The sequence below is a fragment of the Oncorhynchus kisutch genome, linkage group LG18 (genome assembly GCF_002021735.2).
Source record: "Oncorhynchus kisutch isolate 150728-3 linkage group LG18, Okis_V2, whole genome shotgun sequence".
Lineage (NCBI taxonomy): Eukaryota > Metazoa > Chordata > Actinopteri > Salmoniformes > Salmonidae > Oncorhynchus > Oncorhynchus kisutch.
Window position 1 is genome coordinate 72,134,249 of NC_034191.2, and position 22,117 is coordinate 72,156,365.

Sequence of the window (22,117 nt, forward strand, 5' to 3'; positions counted from 1 at the left end):
GCTAACTAAAAAAACACAACTTATTTTTTCCACATGATTTAAAATTCTCTTTCTTCTCCTATGTAGCTCAAGTGTTACATACAGTTTCTTCTTAACAGTGATAACTCTGGACTCAAATTAAATTAATTCTCTAGTTCTTGGCAGGATGTAGCTCCCACACTAGAATTCTGAGGGCGGGGTTAAATCCTGTGGGTGTGGGATGCTGAGACGGGTCAAAGCAGCCTTCATTTGGAGCCAGAAGCTGGTTATCCAGGGAGACATAGTAATTAAACTGTGCCTTGCCCTGGCACAGTTGGATGAATACAGATCATCATCTTAATCATAGGGCTGATCATAGTGTGATCAACGATGACTACCATCATCATCATCATCATCATCATCATCACCATCGTCCTCTGTGGCAGCTGCAACAGCAGTAGATAGGCAGGTAAAATAGATAGCAGAGGTTGCCATTTGGTACAGGCATAAACCTGGGTGCATTTTGATGCCAGCGACCTCCCGACGAGTCATTGTCACACTTCACAGCTTTGTTCCTTCCCTCAGGTGACTATTACTGTAATACTGCAATGGGGAAGCTATGATAAATACCACCCTCAAGTGTGTCTGTGTGCGCACAGAAGCTTTAGTACCCAGTGGTATCATCACACACACACACACACACACAGTTGTCTAACCAACAACCGATGCAAGTCAATGTACCAGATATTAGCATGTTTTTAAATTTCATGCCCAACTCGTCTCAAAGGCTGTGTTAAACCCAGGCAGGCCAATACTGCTATTTTTGCCCAATTACTGGAAAAAGATCTGACTCTGATCAAAAGACCAAGAACTGGGCAAAAGATCGGAATTGGTCTGTCTGTGTAAACAAAGCCAAAGTACTTTCAACCAAGTCAGTGAGATAGGCTACCAATTCCTTTCAAAGCATACATATCAAACAGATATTTTAGTCAGAAGAACACAAAATATTGAAAAAATACCCATGAATGCTTGTGTCATGGCATACTCCGATCCCAAGCGTTGCTTTTTTCTTCAAAACCGTAAAAAAAACACAAAAAAAACATAGTCATGCTTGAACTACTATCAAAGATATGACAAGTTTAAAAGAGTGAGAGATTAAAGTGTTATCCTCATTCATAATGAAAATAGCATGGCTATACAATTTGATACTACCATGGAGACTAAAGGCGTAGCCTAAATACAGAATTATCATTAAAATAACTTAATTGTAAACCTTTTTATGTGTGTATCTATTTAGATTTCACTGAGAAAGTTGGTTTGCTAAGAAGTTAACAACAGAAGGTCAAACAAGATACAGAACTATCTTCTTTTCTTCTGTTTGTCCTGCGTGTTTCAGTTTTAGTCAACAACAGATGCAAAACAGGTCCTTCGACTCCAAGAATACACAAAACAAGATAACATTTTCTCTTGTTTATTTCCATATCTGACTCTCTTTAATTTCATCTCACCTCATTAATTCTCATGTGGCTTCTTCAACATAGACATAATACAATGTGGAACAATCAAATACTAGCAGCTCTGTGTACAGATTATCAAAATTACTCCTGCCTTGGCAGTGAAATATCAATTAAACACATAAATATCAATTAAACACAAACCGTGGTTTGTAGACCTAGCCCTCACTCATGTTTTGGTACGATTGGTAGGCTGACTATCACCTCTTCATGTTGTTTGTTCAGATCAATATCCAGTAACTAATCAATCCCTATGTGCTGTTCAAATCTTATTTTGTTTCGTGCTGAAGAGAGGAAAAACTAAAAAAGACTTTAGTTCAATAACATATTTGTAATCTTCAGTGCAGTTGGAGATCTTGATGGATCTCATCACACCACTCTGCATTGCAGACATTTTCCTGATGATACAAGACCATGAACTGCAGTATAGTATTGCTATCACTGATACTGCCATACTCGAGACGCATGTGCATCGTATTTAAGTCTGTCTTTATATATTTTGATATTTCCACATGGAAATCATGATTCATCAATTATTTTGTGTCTGTTATATTTTTGCTATTTTTACTCACTCCAATCTCAGCTTTAGGAAGACGTCTCATGGACCTCTGCGGTCTAATGAGTAAAAGCAAATTAAAATGTAGCTATGATCAGTGTTATAGGATTTCCCCAGCTTTGCAATTTATCACGTAGCCTACAGAGTAGCAAGGTAAACTGTGAAAACTGAGGATCGAAACAAAAAAAAGACAATGGAAGTTCAAATGAAAATGAATGACCTGATCTGTCGAGCCAGATAAGAGAGGGAGCAGTGGGAAAATGAATGACCTGATCAGTCGAGCCAGATAAGAGAGGGAGCAGTGGGAAAATGAATGACCTGATCAGTCGAGCCAGATAAGAGAGGGAGCAGTGGGAAAATGAATGACCTGATCAGTCGAGCCAGATAAGAGAGGGAGCAGTGGGAAAATGAATGACCTGATCAGTCGAGCCAGATAAGAGAGGGAGCAGTGGGAAAATGAATGACCTGATCAGTTGAGCCAGATAAGAGAGGGAGCAGTGGGAAAATGAATGACCTGATCAGTCGAGACAGATAAGAGAGGGAGCAGTGGGAAAATGAATGACCTGATCGGTCGAACCAGATAAGAGAGGGAGCAGTTGGAAAACAAAAAGCTGCCAAACAATACTTTTTTGGAGCGTCCTTTATATGTTCAGCTTCAACAGTCTTATCACACAATCGTCAGAAACAGTCAAAAGATTTACCCTATGGTGTATCCTACAACCTGTAGTTAATATACTATATGCAAACTACACAGCATTATTTGTAATGACATTGCAACTGGACTTTCAGGGTTGCAGTCTAATTTATCTCACCTCAAGATACACAATACATTTCTATCTTAATCCTAGCCTTGTACCCTTCTGAACCGACCCCTGCTTTTCAGGACATAGCAATTCAGAAGGTCCAATGACAGCAGTTTCATTAGACATCGGAAGTAACCAACCAGAGGCCATGGAACACCAGCTCTGTCCAATAAGAGGCTTTAAAAATTAAATGTCTCCCTGATGGGAAGAGTGGTGCCTCAGTGTCTTTGCCTCCACTGATGGGAAATCAACCCTCCCATCATTGGGTTGTTATATGATACCAGGTGATCGATGCGTCTCTCTCTTGGGTGGAAGTGGCAGCAGACAGATTTGGTTAAAAAAAAACATTTACAAAAAAACCATTATCACTGTAATGTGCCATTATCACTGTACCATATGTTTGTTTGTCTGGGCTTAGCTTTAGCCAATTAAGAATTACAAGCCAGGAAACGAGGGGGTGAGAGAGTGGGATAGAGATAGTGACAAAGAGATGGAGAGAGAATGAGCCGTGTGTGTGTGTGAGAGAGAGAATGAGTCGACTGTGTGTGTGTATGAGAGAGAGAATGAGCATATGTGAGAGAGAGGGAGAGAGAGACAGAGAGAATGAGTTGTGTGTGTGTGTGTGCGTCTGTGCGTGTGAGAGAGAGAGAGAGAGAATGAGCCGTGAGTGTGTGTGTCAGAGAGAGAGAATGAGCCGTGAGTGTGAGAGAGAGAGAAATAATGAGTTGTGTGTATGTATGAGATAGAATGGGAGAGAGAGAGAAAGAGAAAGAGAGAGAGAGAATGAGAGAATGTGTCTGTGTCTGTCTGTCTGTCTGGCTGTCTGCGTGCGTGCGTGCATGTGTGTGTGTGTGTGTGTGAGACAGAGAAAAAGTGAAGAAAAGGGGGCGATAAAGACAATAAGTTGAGAGAGAAGAGCAGATGCTGTAGCTAAGAGGGTGAGTGTAATAGCAGAATAGTAACAGCAGAAGCACACCTGTGGAATGCACCAATATGTGACCTTGGTTGGGAGGTGGAGGGGATTCTGGACCATCACTAAACTAAAGCCCTATCAACCTTGTTTTCCCATAGCAGCTTCAGTAGCTCCTCTGTTAACACACACACACACACACACACACACACACACACACACACACACACACACACACACACACACACACACACACACACACACACACACACACACACACACACACACACACACACACACACACACACACACACACACACACAAACAGCTGCTTGGGATTAACAGTCTTTTCTCTGTGGAGCATCCAATGGGAGAAAGGCCTTTCCCAGGTGGGTCAGCGAAAGTCATGATGCTCCACATGACGCTTATCTAGGTTCTCTCAACACCTTCTGCTCACACAGAAACAGGAAGGGTTTGGGTCAAGGGGAAGGGACCGGCTAATTACATTCAGGCGTGCTTGAAAAGGGCCTCCTACCCTCAGAACATAAGTGAGAGAAACTCCTTGTCAACATTAGTTCCACAAAGAGAGAAACAGGGAGGATGAATCAGCGCTTTAATAAGGAATTCATCTGTTGATTGAAGTTCCATTGGGGGGTTTGTGTACAGTGAGCTTTCACCAACCAAACACAGAGAAAAACACCTAGGCTGTGTTTAATAGGCCGAAAAACAAAAAAGGAGCATTTCTTATTGGACAAGTTTGGATTGTAACTCCTGGTTTTGGGCCGTTCTCTTCCATTTCGGGCCCACTGAACACAACCCTGACTTTGTCCGAACCAATCATTCTGCTAAACGTGCTCCATGTCATCAAAAGTCATCATGCATACATGGACACTGGCAAAAATGGCCACCTTCACCACACATGCTGGCGATGGAAGCTGGGTGTGTACTGTACATTTGGGATGTTTTTTGCTTGTTTTTGTTTTACCTTTCGGTCAGTGTCAATGTTACAATGTTACATGTACCACAGAATCATGCTGAAAACAGTTATCTAAAAAAAAAAAGTTTGTTTTTCAGTTTATGGATAAACAATCACTTGTTGTGTTATGTTCATTAACCATATATCATACAAGTCATTTGGTTGTGAGAACGCACGCTTGAGTTTGTGTGAATATGTTCACCTCCAAAATGCAATATTCATTGTGTCTGTTGGTGTGTGTCTATGTATGAGTGTATAATTATCCAACAAGTATGTATGCAATCTTTCCATAGATGTTCCTTGTTGTTAAGCTCCTACAGTAGTATAGAATATGCATGGGTGCATCTACCTGTGTGTGTGTGCATATACAAGGCTGTACTTTTCATTTCGCAGGAGGATGGGTCATAGAGTATGAAAGAACTGTTCCGTTGGCAGTTGGGGAGTAACAGAGTTGTGCAGTTTCATTTGAAGAGCCGGGAGCTCTGGGATAGAACCAGGCTACAGGCCCAGGCTGGGCAGTGCTAAGCTGTGAGGTGCTGTCAAAGATACATGAGGAAAAAAGAAGGTGATGGGAACGAGAGACGAAATATTGTAGTCTGCGCACAGCAAAGTTATAGGCTGACAGTTTTTTGGAAAGAAAACTTGCTGTGGGCCTTTTGGGGGGGGGGGGGGGGGGGGGGCTACTGGGGCCTTTTGGGGGGGGGGGTCTACTGGGGCCTTTTGGGGGGGGCTACTGGGGCCTTTTGTGGGGGGGGGGGGCTACTGGGGCCTTTTGGGGGGGGGCTACTGGGGCCTTTTGGGGGGGGGGGGGGCTACTGGGGCCTTTTGGGGGGGGGGGCTACTGGGGCCTTTTGGGGGGGGGGGCTACTGGGTAAGGAGCCTTCATCTGGTAGCAGGCGATTGACGAGGGGGGGGGGTCTTCTGGGGCCTTTTGGATCACTTCTGGGTGAACAAGGCTCCGATGGTGACTCCGGCGGCTCCCAGGGCGGCCAGGCCGAACACTGTCTTTAAGTACGGCCAGGAGTGAGAGATCCTCTGCTGCTCATAGATCTCCACAAAGGCGTCCTGGGAGAGAGAGAGATTGGGAGAGAGAGAGGTTAGTCTCACCATCATCAAAGCCACCCTTTAACATTACATCTGTTATTTTTTCTGGTTACTGAACATTCACTGCTGTGTATGTGTCTTTGTTACATTATCAGTTTGTCCCATCAAGCCCCGAGTATACAAGACATTAGGAACACCTTCCTAATATTGTGTTGCAACATTTTGCCCTCAGAATAGCCTCAATTCGTCTCCAAAGCTCCCCACAGTTGTGTCAAGTTGGCTGAATGTCCTTTGGGTGGTGGATCATTCTTGATACACACGGGAAACTGTTGAGCGTGAAAAACCCAGCAGCATTGCAGTTCTTGACACAAACCGGTGCGCCCGGCAACTCCTACCATGCCCCATTTAAATGCACTTAAATATGTTGTTTTGCCCATTCACCCTCTGAATGGCACACATACACAATCCATGTCTCAATTGTCTCAAGGCTTAAAAATCGTTCTTTAACCTGTCTCCTTCCCTTCATCTACACTGATTGAAGTGGATTTCACAAGTGACATCAATAAGTGATCATAGCTTTCACCTGATTCACCTGGTCAGTCTATGTCATGGAAATGTTTTGTCCACTCAGTGTATGTATAGGCACTAGGCATTAGGAAACCCAACCCCCCCCTGGGCCTTGGTCCAGCAAGGTCTCAATGACAATGGCTGCATGTGGCCCAGATCTCTGTGGCTCTACTCCTGAGCCTCCTCTGTCTGTGGTACACATAGGGACAAAAGACAGGAACAGACGACCATGTCTCACAGCCAACCTCTCAGTAAGAAAGAGACTCAGTTTAATGCCTCCCACACACACACAGACACACAGACACACACACACACACACACACACACACACACACACACACACACACACACACACACACACACACACACACACACACACACACACACACACACACACACACACACACACACACACACACACACATTTACGCTCCTTCTTTGCATACCAGGCATAGTAAGACCAAAACATCAAATTCCACAAGACTCTGAACCACATGTAAATGTATCTCAGCATATCTTGGTTTACAACAGGTTCTTCCCCAAATGTGTCCACTGGACCGGTTACAAGGAAATGTTCAGGTTCTTCCCCCTGCTTGTTCAGTGTAGTGTAATTGTAATATAATAAGCAAGGGGACATGAATCTCTGTTCCTGGTAATACTTAGCTTTTTATAACTAGTTGGAAAAAATGTAATCTGATGCAATATAATCCCACTGCAGCTCATCTAGATGGAATCTTTCCAAAGTTAGTTTAAGAGGATGTAATACTGCCTCAGGTGCTAGACTGCCTCCAGTGTTTGAGGTATTTTGGTCGACATCGAAGGCTGTTTTATCACTGTAAACACTGTTACTGTGTGTGGTTGTGACCTGTGACCTGTGACCCCAGGCTGTGCAGTAAGAGCTGGGTATGTAACACTGTATTCACAAATGTGTGTTTCTTTTTTATAGCCAGAACTCTATGGCCAGAACCCTAGATCCTAGTGTGTGTGTGTGTGTGTGTGTGTGCGCGTGCGTGCGTGCGTGTGTGTGTGTGTGGTTGGTTGGTAGATTGTAAGGCATTTCACTGTACTTGTGCATGTGACATTCAAACTTGAAACTTGAAACTAGATTGAATACTAGTATGCCTTCGATTTCTTCCCCACCTCCCCATACGCAGAGGAGTAGTCTGCTTAATAAGTAAAGCCACATTGTTTTTATTGCAGCGTACTTGAACCATATTACACTTGGCACAGACTCTCATCTGCAGCTCAAACCCGTCATCTGAGTTCAGCGTTCCACAACGTGCTGCCTGGGAGGAGGGTAACAGACTGCAAAAAGGAAGCTTCCCCAACGTGCTGCATGGGAGAAGGTTAACCCACAACCGCCACACATCAAAACCAGTTAGAGCAGATGAGACGTGGAGGGAAGAGGAGAGACAGAGAGCAAAGAAGAGCTAGCTCAAGTCAGAGCACTGATGCAATATTCAGTACCATTTATCCAGAGGTGTAGCTCACACAAGTCATTCTTCATAGTCCCGAATCATCCTCTAGTTAGAATGGATAGGCCAACGAAGTTGGATTTAAGTCTTGGAGTAAATCACAATTTCCCATACCTTCCCTCATTATAGCCATCCTTCCCACTTCCAATATTCACCCACGGTGCTTACTGTAGTAAAGGTGATCAATCTAAAAGTGCATGATTCAAAGTGTTCAATTACGAGAACAATTTCTCTACATTTCTACCACTCAGCAAAAAAAGAGATTGATGACATCATGGGAAATTCCTTGATTGCTCAGTCTGGTCATACAGAGGCATGACAGCATCCCAATAGGAACTGCCTCTACTTGCCTCATTAGCTTATTCCTAAACGTTGTCCTATCAAGGCTAATTACATGAATCGATTCCAGCTGGTGGGAACAGTTGTCCAGATGAGTACAGTTGATCATGCATATCCAGCGTAAACAAAGCAACCCTGTGGATGTACTGTAAAGAGTAGATGTCACACTGGTTCCCTGTTTTCACAGTTGTTTCCACTGTCGTGCTTCCACAGTATGGGGATATACACTAGCACTGACAAGAGAGCTGTACAAAACATAGACATACGTCAGTCCTAAGATACCAACGCTGGTTTGATGTCATGGTTTATTCCATTCTCTCGACTCGTTTGTTCCCCCTCTGGCCAGATAGAGCAGACGTGCAGTGTGTATTTCATTATGACACACAAGCAAGGGCTATTAGGTGTTTACACCTGCAACAACAGCTGCTTTGTTGATCACCTGATACACACACACTCTGTCCCCTCTCTCTCCTCCTCTATCTCTCTTTCCCTTCAGGTTACTTTATGGTGCTGTCCTCTCCAATGGCTTCCATGCCTCCTCGTCTAATGTTTTGCTCTCACAAATACAAGAGCAGGTCCCCAAGGAATGCAATGACTTTAATTTGGGAGTAAACCTTTCTTAGCAGCTATCCTGTTTGCTAGCCAGAGGGTCGGTGACAGACAGGGCCCCTTGGATTTCCAACATGTTGACAGGTTGGCTACCACCATCCCTGTTTGCTTTACGTTTTTCCCCCCACCTCAGCAAACATTGTCACTCGGCAAGCTTCCGGCGTGTGTTTGAACAGACCGGCTCTGTTTGCCCAAGGCCAGTACTAATAGCCTCTGAACGCAGCTCTGACTTTTAGATGGAGCAGCTGAGCTAGCTAGCTGAGTCAAAGATGATCTGTTATATTGACAAGATGGACCAGTGACCGGTCTAAACAATGGAAATACATGTTCTCAAAGATGGAACGCGAGAGCAAGCGAGATCAGGTGGGACCATTCTAGCCAATGAAAGGGCAGATACGCGTGTGAACATTTTTGCAGAAATGCCACGTGTCCACTTATTATCAGTGCATTTGTAACAACCTAGCCATTACAAAACTTCTATTCAATCAAATAAGCCTAATGTAGCAAATTAATCATTACATTTTATGTTGACCAAATTCAACATTCTCTCATTGACCTCCATACAAAAATTCCTCACTTCCTGGTCTTATTTTGTGGACAGAATTTTGGGCAGAGTAAACCCACTTGCTTCACCAGTGCCGTCATGGCCACCAGGATATACTAGCCTACTTGTTTGGGCTTACGTAATGTTAATGCTAACAGCGAGGTGAATGAAAAAAGTGTCCACTATGTAAAGATGTCAGTAAATATTAGTAAAGGGTAAGTTGTGAATCTTCCGAATGTCACATCTGACTATTGCTATATAAACAGATGTCATTCTTTGTTATGCAGACTTTGCAGAAGCTTTATATGCATTCTAAGAAGTAGTGTTACTGACATCTCTTTACAAACAAAACGATGACACTTCTTGCTCTGAGGAAACTTTGCATTATTTCGTTTTTTTTTATGTATTATTTCTTATATTGTTAGCCCAGAACTCGGGAAGAATTATTGGATATCAGAGAGGCAGTAACTCACCAGCACTACCAGCATCACGACCCAAAACAAATTATTTTTTCGCACCCCCCAGGGCAATTGAACTGATTCCAGAAGCCGACCCAAAACAATGGCGGTGAAGGAGAGGTACTCGGAGTGGTCTTCTAGTCCGATTTAGGAGACGCGCACAGCACCCACCGCTTCCGAGTATATTACTCGCTAATGTTCAGTCTCTGGATAATAAAGTTGATATGGGATATGTTCCGGGTAGCTTCTGAGAATAACATTGACGAATACACTGCAACTCCTCCCTGTAGGCCGTCTCGTCGTTGTTGGTAAACAAGCCTACCACTGTAGTGTCATCTGCAAACTTGATGATTGAGTTGGAGGTGTGCATGGCCACGCAGTCGTGGGTGAACAGGGAGTACAGGCTCAGAACGCACCCTTGTGGGACCCCAGTGTTGAGGATCAGTGGGGTGTAAATGTTGTTATCTACCCGAGCCACTGCCTGTTATCATCCAGAAGGCGAGGTCAGTACAAGAGCATCAAAGCTGGGACCGAGAGACTGAAAAACAGCTTTTATCTCAAGGCCATCAGACTGTTAAATAGCCATCACAAGCACATAGAGGCTGCTGCCTAGACATGAAATCACTGGCCACTTTAATAAATGGAACACTAGTCACTTTAATAATGTCTACATATCTTGCATTACCCATCTCATATGTATAAACTGTTTCCTATACTATTCTACAGTATCTTTTTCTATGCTGCTCTGACATTGCTCGTCCATATATTTTTATATTCTTAATTCCATTCAGTTACTAGATTTGTGTTTATTGGGTATATGTTGAGTAATTGTTAGATATTAATTGTTAGATATTACTGCACTGTCAGAGCTAGAAGCACAAGCATTTCGCTACACCCACAATAACATCTGCCAAACACCTGTATGTGACCAATAATTATTTTGATTTGACCCATCAGTGTACCTATTCTTCAACAACCTGATTAGCGCAATGATAACTGACTTCCTTGGAATATCAATAGCAATTCTACCTAAAAACAGCCAACCAAGCCCTTTCCCAGAGTTTTCCCTAATGGATTGGATCAGAGCCCAGGTAATGTAACAAAGCCAGCCAAATGTGACAGGCTCTCACTGTACCCACACATGGGTTATTAGGGTTTGAGGTCGTTTAATCCAGGGGGATTAGCCGAATGGATGGGATTTAGACGGATTTGCATGAGATGCTGATTAGGGCATCCGACTGGGTAATGGAGGAATGCTTCATCTGGGGAGTTTTCTCTGCCGGTTCACTGGGGGTTCAGCATGATGGGATGGCTCACTGTGGAGAGACCATCAAACTCATAAGTGCTCTCTTTCTCTTTCCTCTCTCTCATTTCCTTATTCCCGGGTCTCTTTCCTCTCTCATTTCTTTATCCCTGGGTCTCTTTCCTCTCTCATTTCTTTATCCCTGGGTCTCTTTTCTCTCTCATTTCTTTATCCCTGGGTCTCTATCCTCTCTCTCATTTCCTTATCCCTGGGTCTCTTTCCTCTGTCTCATATCCATATCCCTGGGTCTCTTTTCTCTCTCATTTCTTTATCCTTGGGTCTCTACCCTCTCTCTCATTTCCTTATCCCTGGGTCTCTTTTCTCTCTCATTTCCTTATCCCTGGGTCTCTTTTCTCTCTCATTTCCTTATCCCTGGGTCTCTATCCTCTCTCTCATTTCCTTATCCCTGGGTCTCTTTTCTCTCTCATTTCCTTATCCCTGGGTCTCTTTCCTCTGTCTCATATCCATATCCCTGGGTCTCTCACCTCTATCATACACATCCCTCTCTGTTTGTTCTTTATCTCTGTCTCTGGGCTTGATTCAATCCATAGCGCTGAAGTTCTGCGCTGCAGCACAGTTGAAATTTAAAGTGAATTTCCAATTGAGCCAACATACGCAGCGTTTAGTGTGAATGCAGTCTCCGCGGGAACATTACTTTCAAATTTATTGCGTTGTAGTACAGGTCTTCAGCGCTATGGATTTAATCGAGCCCTCTGTCTCTCACTCCACCTCTCTCTACTTACATACACTAACTAGGACATATAAATATACATATTTATATATACATATATTTACAGTGCATTCGGAAAATATTCAGACCCCTTAACTTTTACCACATTTTGTTACGTTACATCCTTATTCCAAATAGGGCTATCTTCTTTATTCCACCCCTACCTTGTCACAACACAACTGATCTAACTCATTAAGAAGGAAAGAAATTCCACAAATGAACTTTTAACAAAGAACACCTGTTAATTGAAATGCATTCCAGGTGACTAGCTCATGAAGCTGGTTGAGAGAATAGCAAGAGTGTGCAAAGCTGTCATCAAGGCAAATAATTTTGACTGGTTTTGGTTACCACGATTCCATATGTTTTATTTCATAGTTTTGATGTCTTCACTATTATTCTGTAATGTATAAAATAGTCAAAATAAAGAAAAACCCTTGAATGAGTAGGTGTTCTAAAACTCTGGACCGGTAGTGTATAACCAGAGTCTATACCAGGTAATCGTCTTTGATCAAATGACGTAGGTGCTCCAATTCCAGGTGAGGTAGTCTTCTTAATGTGGAAGGACTGAGAAAAATCCCTGGTTGTTCTTAGTGTAAAACAAAAAGAGATTGGTTATTCCCAAAGCACCAACAAAGGACTACTTCTTGGATTCTTGTCAGGCAGGGAGTTGAGAATGAGAATAGGAACGTTGAGGGCTTTGCCCTGCTCAGGCACCTGTCACATGTTGGCAACAACACATCCCCCCTGCCTCTCATTTGTGCTGAAAAACCTCCACTGACCCCAACCTCCTCCCCTCAACTCCTCCCCTCAACCCCTCACACAGATTTTATTAAGAGGGCCTCTTTTCTGGCAGGCATAAAAAAAATAGTTTAACGGTTTTAGATTGCCAGAAGGATGTCGCAATAGAGGAGAAAGGAAGCAAAACTCTCTGAAAATGGGGAGGCTTCCGATTCAGGCCTACCCACTGTGTCAGGTGACAGTTGACCTGTTATTTGCGTCAAAAGCCAGACCCTTTGATTCATTGTTGTAAGTTCAAGGAAAGAATGTAAATCGTATTGCCTTGGAGCTTTTGGTTGTGGCCTCAATTGACAATGCTGGGATTGTACACATAATAACATTGACTGTGTGTGTGTGTTTCTGTTCATTTGAGTCTCTTACAGAGAAAACAAGGCCTTAGTTCATGTCATGGCCTCCAGGTCTTTGGCTTTGTCACGTCACATGTCAAGTGTAGTCAGTCCTGGACAATTATGAGCTCAGACAATCACCCATTCCTGAATTAAAGAATGCAATTATTTGCTGATCTACTTGCTGCCTATCCCATGATGCACTGTGTGTTTGGCTCACAGGCCTCCTATGAACCTTACCCTAACACATTATGACATCCTTTCACACAGCCATTTAACCTGAGTCAAGCGTACCAACTGACAACTGTACCATACAGCTAAGAAGGCTTCAGGTCTCACATAACCCCAGAGCTGAACACGAATGTCTCCATCCATCCAATCACATGGAAGCATGACTCTGGGTAAGGTTTTCCCCGTCATGTTTTCAGCCATCAGAGCGGATTAATTAGCTGGCCACAGATATAAATGCACCATGGGAAAGGGAACAAGGCACGATTAACACTGCACTGCCTAAGAAGAGGAGTGTGTAGAGCTGTGGCGGTGATCGTCATGCAAACATCTGCCAGTCTCACTTTAATTGACCGTTAATTAACATAAAACACATTTAGCATCTCCTGGCTTCCATGCATAGCCTACAAGCCACTGATGCGGACCCTTGGAACATCTACATTTTAAAAAGGTTGAATAAATCAACGTAATAGCCTACACCATCACAATCACTCCATTATTTATTTTAGACAGGTCTAAAGAAACATGACATGAAGAAAATGTTGCCTAAAGAAACATGATATGAAGAAAATGTTGCCTATTTCAGAAGTACAGAATAGCATATTCTGAGTTGTCCTTATGTTAGGCTCTGATCTGGCTATGCCAAATGTCTGTGTCTTTTAGTTATCCAAATTCTAAACTTAATTGAGAGGACAACAGTAGGCCTATAACCTATTTTATTGGCACCAGCGGATAGCATCGGCAGTATCTCCGGTGAGTGCGCACTTTGCATATTCACTATTTATCATTGTTGGGTCAGTACCACTTAAAAGTGTTTTGGACACTCTACGTTATATGCGCTCAGCCATTGAACAGACATTTTGCAGTTAAATTATCAGCCAAAATTACTAACGACTATCCAATCATCACATAAGGTATAGTATGGTATTTTACATGTCTGTAAATGCAATGATGCATGGAATTCGTTATTGTATATTGACAGATGAGAGTTGACCTGTTATTTGCATCAAAAGCCAGGCCCTTTGATTCGTTATTGTAAATTCAAGGAAAGATAGTAAATCGTACTGCCTTGGAGCTTTTGGTTGTGACCTCAATTGACGAAACTGGGATTGTACACAGAACAAAATTGACTGTGTGTGTGTGTTTCTGTAAATAAGAATTTGTTCTTCTTAACTGACTTGCCTAGTTAAAAAAAAAATTTTTTATTAGCTTCCACAAACTTGAAACACACGTGCCACCTATGTATGCTACACTGGATGTAAAGCAAATCAATGTGCTTCATTTTAAGAATTAAGCAAGAAATATCGTAGCACGAAACAAACTGGGCCAGTCAAAACTCTGTTTTCATACATGATTGCGCAATGACTGGGCTTATAAGAACACGTTTCACTAGGCTCTGTAGGCTCTGTAGGCTATGTAGGCTCTGTAGGCAATGTGCTCTCCAACTATGTTCCAGGGGTCCGAGGATTATAGGCTCAGTTTGGAGTTATTTGGACACTTTAGTTGTGATCCAAACCTTATCAAAACATATAGGCCTATGGGCAAGGCTACATGATGTGTGTGACTATGATTTGAAAAAGTCCAAATAAAGGCATGTGCTGTTTCTTGCCTTAGACTGCACACGCTGGACTTCATTCACAGGTGGTAATAATGCATCAGTCACATGTGACAATATTGGCCCACATTAGACTATTCTGAATTCTCAATCTTGTTTTTACATATACTAAATAATATACGTGTGAAATTATTTTGATTGAGAATGGACCATTATCATACACCTGTCGGTACAGGGGTATATTTGCATTGATGTCAGGACAATAGAGCGCTGAGTACCAAGCCATTAGTGACTGGCAGTTAGCCACTTTCATAGGCTACTAATGACCATCAGGGGCATCAGAGTACAGTCTTGGAGAAGACTAGTTACCATGACTAAACGGTCAGGAATTTGATTGCAATCATGACTCGGTAACTAGGTCATGGTGTGTTACTGTTGGAACAGATGCATGCTGGGATTTACAAACAACAACGTTTCAATGTTTTAGAACGATTCATACACATCAAACACAGAAATAACTACACCGGTGTTGTGTTATACATGTACTGTTCAGTTTATCACGTCGACTTTAAATTCAAACAACGTAGAGTGACTACCGGGGGAAATTGATATCTGACACAAAAAAACTATGCCCCTAGTGCCCCAGACCACGACACTAAAACGAAATGTGTTAATTTCTCAGAACTTTCCTTTTAGCTGTTACCCTAGCAACACGTCCTCTTCTTACAGCTCACTATCATGGACCCGCTGGGGACTAATGAGGTCTTACAAGCATTTTTTTTCTCCTTGAGATAACGAGATTCCAGTCATTAAGGCAATGCAGTGGAGGTGAAGACAGACCCCCTACTGTGCACAGGTTGACACACCCCTGACTTCAGGGGCCCCTGTAGCCCTTCCCAGGGTACCTTCCATCAGGGGGTCAGCATCACAGATAAAAACGGAAATTAAAAAGCACACAGCCTCCCAGTTCTATCCAATCAGTGTGTAGACCAGGGTGTGTGTGTGAGCATGTGAATGTGTGTGTGGTAGAGAGAGAGAGTAGCGGTGGGGAAAGGGGATTGTGTCCGCTTTGATGTAGTAACCACAGGGCCTGAACGTTAGCTCCAGATGCACCTTCCACTGCATGCACCCCACGGCCGGGCAAGCGTAACGCAGAAAGCAGGAAATCATTTTGTTTAGATGAAGTAGCTTGGGGCAGATGTTGTCCCTTTGTGATGTTTCTTATTTCCCATAGAGGAAACATTAACTTTTCTAGAAAATGTCTTTGCTCTTAGCGTCTTGTCGACCCAGTTTCATATATTTTATTTTGTTATGTTATCGTGTGTTTAATGCAAAAAACATACGGTGACATTCTCATGAAGCGGTAACTAACTTGCGGTAGCACATAGAAATCTGCAGCTTAGTCAAGACCTAATATCATTATTTTCTCACACTTTATACCTCTGAGAATATCCTTAATTGAATGATGAAACACAATTTCAGTGTTATGCTTTAAGGCCTAACAATACTTTTGGCAAGAGTAAGAGGCATGAGACATGAATAATGTTGTTAAATGTACGAAGCCTGGAGAGAGATCTATATTTTGTCTGTTGCTCTGTACCAGAGTCAGGAGTTTAAACTGAAAACAATTACCTTTTTTAGGATGCATTGGATTACGAGGTCAAGGTTCAATCCCCCCCTTCTGTGCTTCCCCACTCTGCTTCTATTTCGTCTTTTATCGCATTGACCCCTGTGACCCATGGCGGGCAGCCCCACACTGACATGAGAGGTTTGAGGTTTAGGAGGGTTCGAAGTGTGTAACATGGCACCAGAAACTGAACCAAGAGGAGGGTCACACTGTTGCTCTTTCGGGAGAGCCTTATGGGTAATGACATTGGCCACCTTGGAAAGTCCTCTTTCTTGGAGGGTTGGGGCATGTCCCCCCAGCCCATCTCCACTTTACTTGATGGGGTTTTATTTAGTCCCTTTGTCCTCTCCTCCCCTTGACCGTGTTTTGGTTTGGAATAATTCTCTAGGGGACAGTAGGGTAAGTTGAGCCATTTTTTTTACATTCAATATCACTCCTTCAAGGGAAATGTAGTATTCTTTTTAACAAAGATATCTACATATACACTGAGTGTACAAAACATTTAAAACACCTGCTCTTTCCATGACAAAGACTGACCAGGTGAATCCAGGTGAAAACTATGATCACTTATTGACATCACTTGTTAAATCCACTTCAATCAGTGTAGTTGAAGGGGAGGAGACAGGTTAAAGAAGGGTTTTTAAGCCTTGAGATAACTGAGTCAACGATTGTGTATGTGTGCCATTCAGAGAGGAATGGGCTAGACAAAAAATGTAAGTGCCTTTGAACTGGCAACTATAGTAGTAGTTGCCAGTTTGTGTCAAGAACTGCAATGCTGCTGCGTTTTTCACAATCAACAGTTCATCCAGCCAACTTGACACTACTGTGGGAAGCATTGGAGTCAACATGGGCCAGCATCCCTGTGGAAGGCATTCGACACCTTGTAGTCCATGCCCCTCAAATCGAGTCTGTTCTGAAGGTAAAAAGGGGGGTGCAACTCAATATTAGGAAGGTGTTCCTAATGATTGGTATACTTAGTATATTTCAGAGTGTTGTGTATCCCTGGAAATAATCATAATTGTCTTAAAAAAGTGGTCTCTTGGCACAACTTACCGGGAATGGGGTATGTTGTGCCGCGGGACATGGTGAGTTTAGCCACCTACAAATGTCTGTACTGAATGAAATATTACCACTACCTTTTCAAAACCATGTATCTTCACTTCCCAAACACAATTCAACACAATCACAATCGCGTTTTTGTCCTTTAATCATTTTAATCATATTTTAACACAGGCTTAACACCTAACAAACACTTTGTACTGTTTTAAAGAATTTCAAATCAAATCAAATTTTATTAACATAGGTCAGGCCCTGTTGTTACCTCATATCCCAGCGATAATGCCTTGCATTACACTGGGAAGAAAACACTTCAATGTGCTCAACTTGCCATTGGCTCAACTATTAGCTTAACTTATGCTAGGTTTCAGACTTCATATTGAAGCTTATAGAGACCCCAACTGATGTATATAACAATCTTTAAATGATCTACTTTGGTTTAGATACAAGCATCATGAAACCTCTAACACAAACTAATTTAACCTGGTGAAAATCTGTTTTTAGGATCTAACTTGCTTTCCATTTTTTCTTCCTTCACAGACTCCATGAAATGATGACCTCTACCTAAATATTTGGTCAAATTATTCATTTTGTGCATGGTTTCCTAGAAACAAGGGTGGCTCAACTTACCCCACTCTCCCCCATTGTATGTTGTTGTAATAGGGAATAAAGCTTAGATCTGCTTAGAATGGCATCTTAGGGGAGATTGACAGTGTATGATCATGGTATCACACACATCCCTAGTAACCTATGTCCTAATTTGTAAGGAAGACAAAGAGATACTGTATCTCCCATCTGTCACTATGCATGTTTGTTTGTTTCTGCTAAAAACAGCCATGTTGAATGTGTTGTTCCTCAACGCTTTTGGCTTTGGTCTAAATTGACCGTCACAATGGTCATTTGAGTGTGCAATAATCTTTACAATAAAAAAAGAAAGCCAGATGGAGATGGGTAAATTTAACGCGCATTCGGTCTTTATATTACTGTAGCAGAGGCTATGCTGCAGCAAGTGAAGACCTACCTGTCACAAGAAAAAAAGTTACCATGATGAGATGATATGTCTACATGCATTGTGAACTGCACTCCATATTGAGATGGGCTGTCTGTCCCCACCCTGAGCGTTGATTCATCATGCAGAGGCTGTAGAGAAGCCAGATTTAGCCAGATTTAATCACATATAATTTAGCAGTTCCATTTCACGCCATGCTATTCATATAAATCATTTATTATAATTTACATTTTTCTCAGTTATTTTTCACGGGAAAAAGGGGAGTGTTTTTGGTTGGCAAATCCCGGCCAATCTTGGTAACCGGGTTCCCGCCATTCAACCCTAGTGCATGTCCTGTTCATGGCTGAGCATAGCTATCTTCAACAGATGCACTGGACAGGAAATAGAGGGATGGAGGGGGTGAAACTACTCCCGGCCAATGGGGTCCACCGATCTGGTTTCATTCACCATTCTGCCAAAGGATCCTAGAGAGCCAATTAGGGTACAAGAAGAGTGGGGGAAAATAAATAGAATTACCCCCCGTCCCCCCCCCGTCCAGCTGTCTCCCCTTCCCCTTGTCTCTCTGTCCCCATATCCAATGCCCAAAATGTAAGGCAACAGGGATTTATGCAAAAAGTCCCTCCCAGGAAGAGTATAAATTGTGTCACATGCAGAAACTTATATTAGCTAATGAAAAAAAAAAGAGTTTATTATTTAGTGACGAAATGCTTGTTCTTGAACAGAGGCAGATGAAGTGAGAATGAACACATTGAATAATAGTTCAAAGCTGTAAGAACCTTAAGTAACCTTTAGTTTGTAAAATGCTCACCATTGTTGGAACATTACTGTATGGTAATGAGTGGGCGTGGGTGTGTTCTGTGTGTACGCTAGTCAAAGTGAATGATGTATGAGGGAGGAAGCAAAGACAGAGGGGGTTGGGGGCACATCTAAAATGTATGAAACAAGGCGTTGATTAAGATCAGAGAAAGCATGTCACCGGTGTACTTTGATGAAACAAATCAACACATATTAAAAATGAACCTTTAGCGTGAACAGACATGTCCCATCCTCAACATCAACCCCGTTCTCTTTTAGATAAAGATTTTAAATATGACTAAGGACGAAGAGTGTCTCAGTTCCTAGTCTAGAGTTGCTGTGTTCATACTGTTAACTCTGAGGGGGAGGTTAGGTGAGGTCATCTCTTGGCTTAGCGCCAAGCAAGGCCGCCCAGGACATCCGAGGAAACGATGAATCTGTCACTCTGAAATCCAACCCTCTGTCACTGACAACTGTCACCGTCCTTATTAGGATGGAACACACTGACCACAACAGAGTCAGGAGGCCATTCAGTCTGTGGAGGCATTGAGTCTCCCCCTTCACCAGGACTCTTTCTTTCTTCTCTAAAAGGTGCTGAAGGTTATTTATAATCTGATGTATTAATGGCTGAAGGAACCGTTGGTCCCTTCCACCACAGAGCCATCCCAGGTTTACAGGCTGTTCTGTATGTTTGACACCACTACACCAGAGAGCAGTGAAGACCTGCTTGGCCTTTAGCGTCTGTGGTAAGTGCAGTTAGCTGTTGTTAATGTGGCCTGATAATTAATCTGCTCTGACTGTTTAAAACATGTCAGGGGAAAGAAACTGATCTAGAGGCATGTTTCCTCATGATAGGGATGGAAAAGCCTTGCGAAACAGTCCATGAGCTTGGATACAGACTTGAGGCTGCCTTGGCTTGGTAACTTAGGCATTATATTTTTCAGAAGGAACAGTTGCAGTATACTAAATCACAGGAAGTCATAAGAAGCTGACTATGATTAGGAAGCTTTAGTATTTAGGAAACCCATTTAAAAAAAAAAATCCTGTATATGTGTGTGTGTGTATGTGTTTGTTTGTGTGTGTAAAGGGCCGCAGCAGTAGAGAATCTGACTCACATTTAGCGCTCGCTATTCATTAGCATGAGGTGAAATCCCTGCAGTGTCTAGAAGTGAGACAGACTCTACCGCCCGCCCAGTACCTGCAAACCTGTGAAAAAACACAGCGTTCCAAGAAGAATCTATCAACGGGATGGCAAAGGTTGACGCACCCATTGTCTTTGTCATGGGGCGAGGTGTTGACTCTGTGCTGACTCTGATACACACTGCCAAGGACATGTCCCCATAGGATAACTCTTTTTGGTTCCAGGTAGAACCCTTTGGTGGTGAAAAAGGTGCTGCTTAAAACCTTGTATTAGTGAAAGGGTTCCAAATACAGGATAAATACAATAAAATTGCTGCTAACTTTCAGTTGGGTCTTTGGAAGGCGAAACATTCTCAACCTCACCATCCTCCTCCCGTACCGTATCCCTCAACCTGACCTTTCTGTTCCACTGATGATGTGTGTAACGTACCGTATCCCTCAACCTGGCCTTTCTGTTCCCCTGATGATGTGTGGTACATTATATATCCCTTCCTCAGTCCATTCTCTCTTCAACCTCTCCTTCACATTTCAACCACACACACCAGCTTGCTGGCTTTAAACAGGGGTAGGATTTTGTATCAGCTTTCAGAACAGCAAGACACGATCACAGGGGGGAATGTGTGTGTGTGTGCGTGTGTGTGTGTGGCTGGTCATACAATGGCACTGAGGTTGTTTGATGTTGGAGCCACAGAATCTAGTCCCCCCACCAGTGCCCTGCGTTCCCATGGCAGCTCAAGTTCGCTGTGAGAGCAGCAACTAGATCTCTACCCAAACGTAGAGGCAAAAAGAGATTAAAAGAACCTAAAACTAAACCCCACACTATTTGGTGAGGTATAATGTACATATTGACACTGCCTTATTGCATGACAGAGACTATAGCATTACGTCACATGACATCATAGTGTTGCTCGATGAGGCATCTACAGATTGATTGTAGTGGTTGGATTGTTGAAGCACTGATATCATGTAAATCCTTCGGATTCATAGGTCAATGTCAGAGGATGTTCAAGGTTCTTCCGAAATGTTGTCAGAAGCAACAATATATATTTTCTTCAGCAAGACTGCCTTAACTGAAGAATAACCCTGCTGCACACTTTTAAGTATCTTAACAAGAAAAGTGCCAACAAACACTTAGTATTAGCATCGCAATGACAAAGCGACAAAATGGGCAAAGAGAAAGCACAACATTTAATTTCACTTGACACTGTCAAGTTTAGATGAATTTCAAGATATCTTTATATATATTTTGTGTTTAGTCCAAGCCTGGTTTCAGCCAACTTTTCTGTTTGTATGGCTGTCTCCATATCACGTTGAGGCCTTTCATAGAGGCTCCTCTATCAGCCTTTTAAACTGGTAGGGGAGCGATTAACCAAAATGTTGCTTATTTTTCGGTTAGTTACGAAACAAAAAATTGATCTACACTACCGGTCAAAAGTTTGGACACTGCTACTCATTCAAGGGTTTTTCTTAATTTTTTACTATTTTCTGCATTGTAGAATAATAGTGAAGACATCAAAACTATGAAATAACAAATATGGAATCCTGAGATTCTTCAAATAGCCACCCTTTACCATGATGACAGCTTTGCACACTCTTGGCATTCTCTCAACCAGCTTCACCTGGAATGCTTTCCCAACAGTCTTGATGGAGTTTCCACATATGCTGAGCACTTGTTGGCTGCTTTTCCTTCAATCTGGGGTCCCGACTCATCCCATACCATCTCAGTTTGTTTGAAGTTGGGGGATTGTGGAGTCCAGGTCATCTGATACAACACTCCATCACGCTCCTTCTTGGTAA

At 42.6% G+C, this 22,117-nt stretch overlaps 1 protein-coding gene across 1 annotated transcript in view; it reads right to left on the bottom strand.

Annotated features, from left to right (window-relative positions):
• Window positions 1-1,413: 1,413 nt before the first annotated feature.
• Window positions 1,414-22,117, bottom strand: part of LOC109909828 (apoptosis regulator Bcl-2-like) — a 76,416-nt gene continuing 55,712 nt past the window's right edge. Inside the window, exon 2 of the mRNA XM_020508870.2 lies at window positions 1,414-5,782. Coding sequence (XP_020364459.1) covers window positions 5,654-5,782 — 129 coding nt within the window. The 3' untranslated portion in view covers window positions 1,414-5,653. The remainder of the gene's footprint in view (window positions 5,783-22,117) is intronic.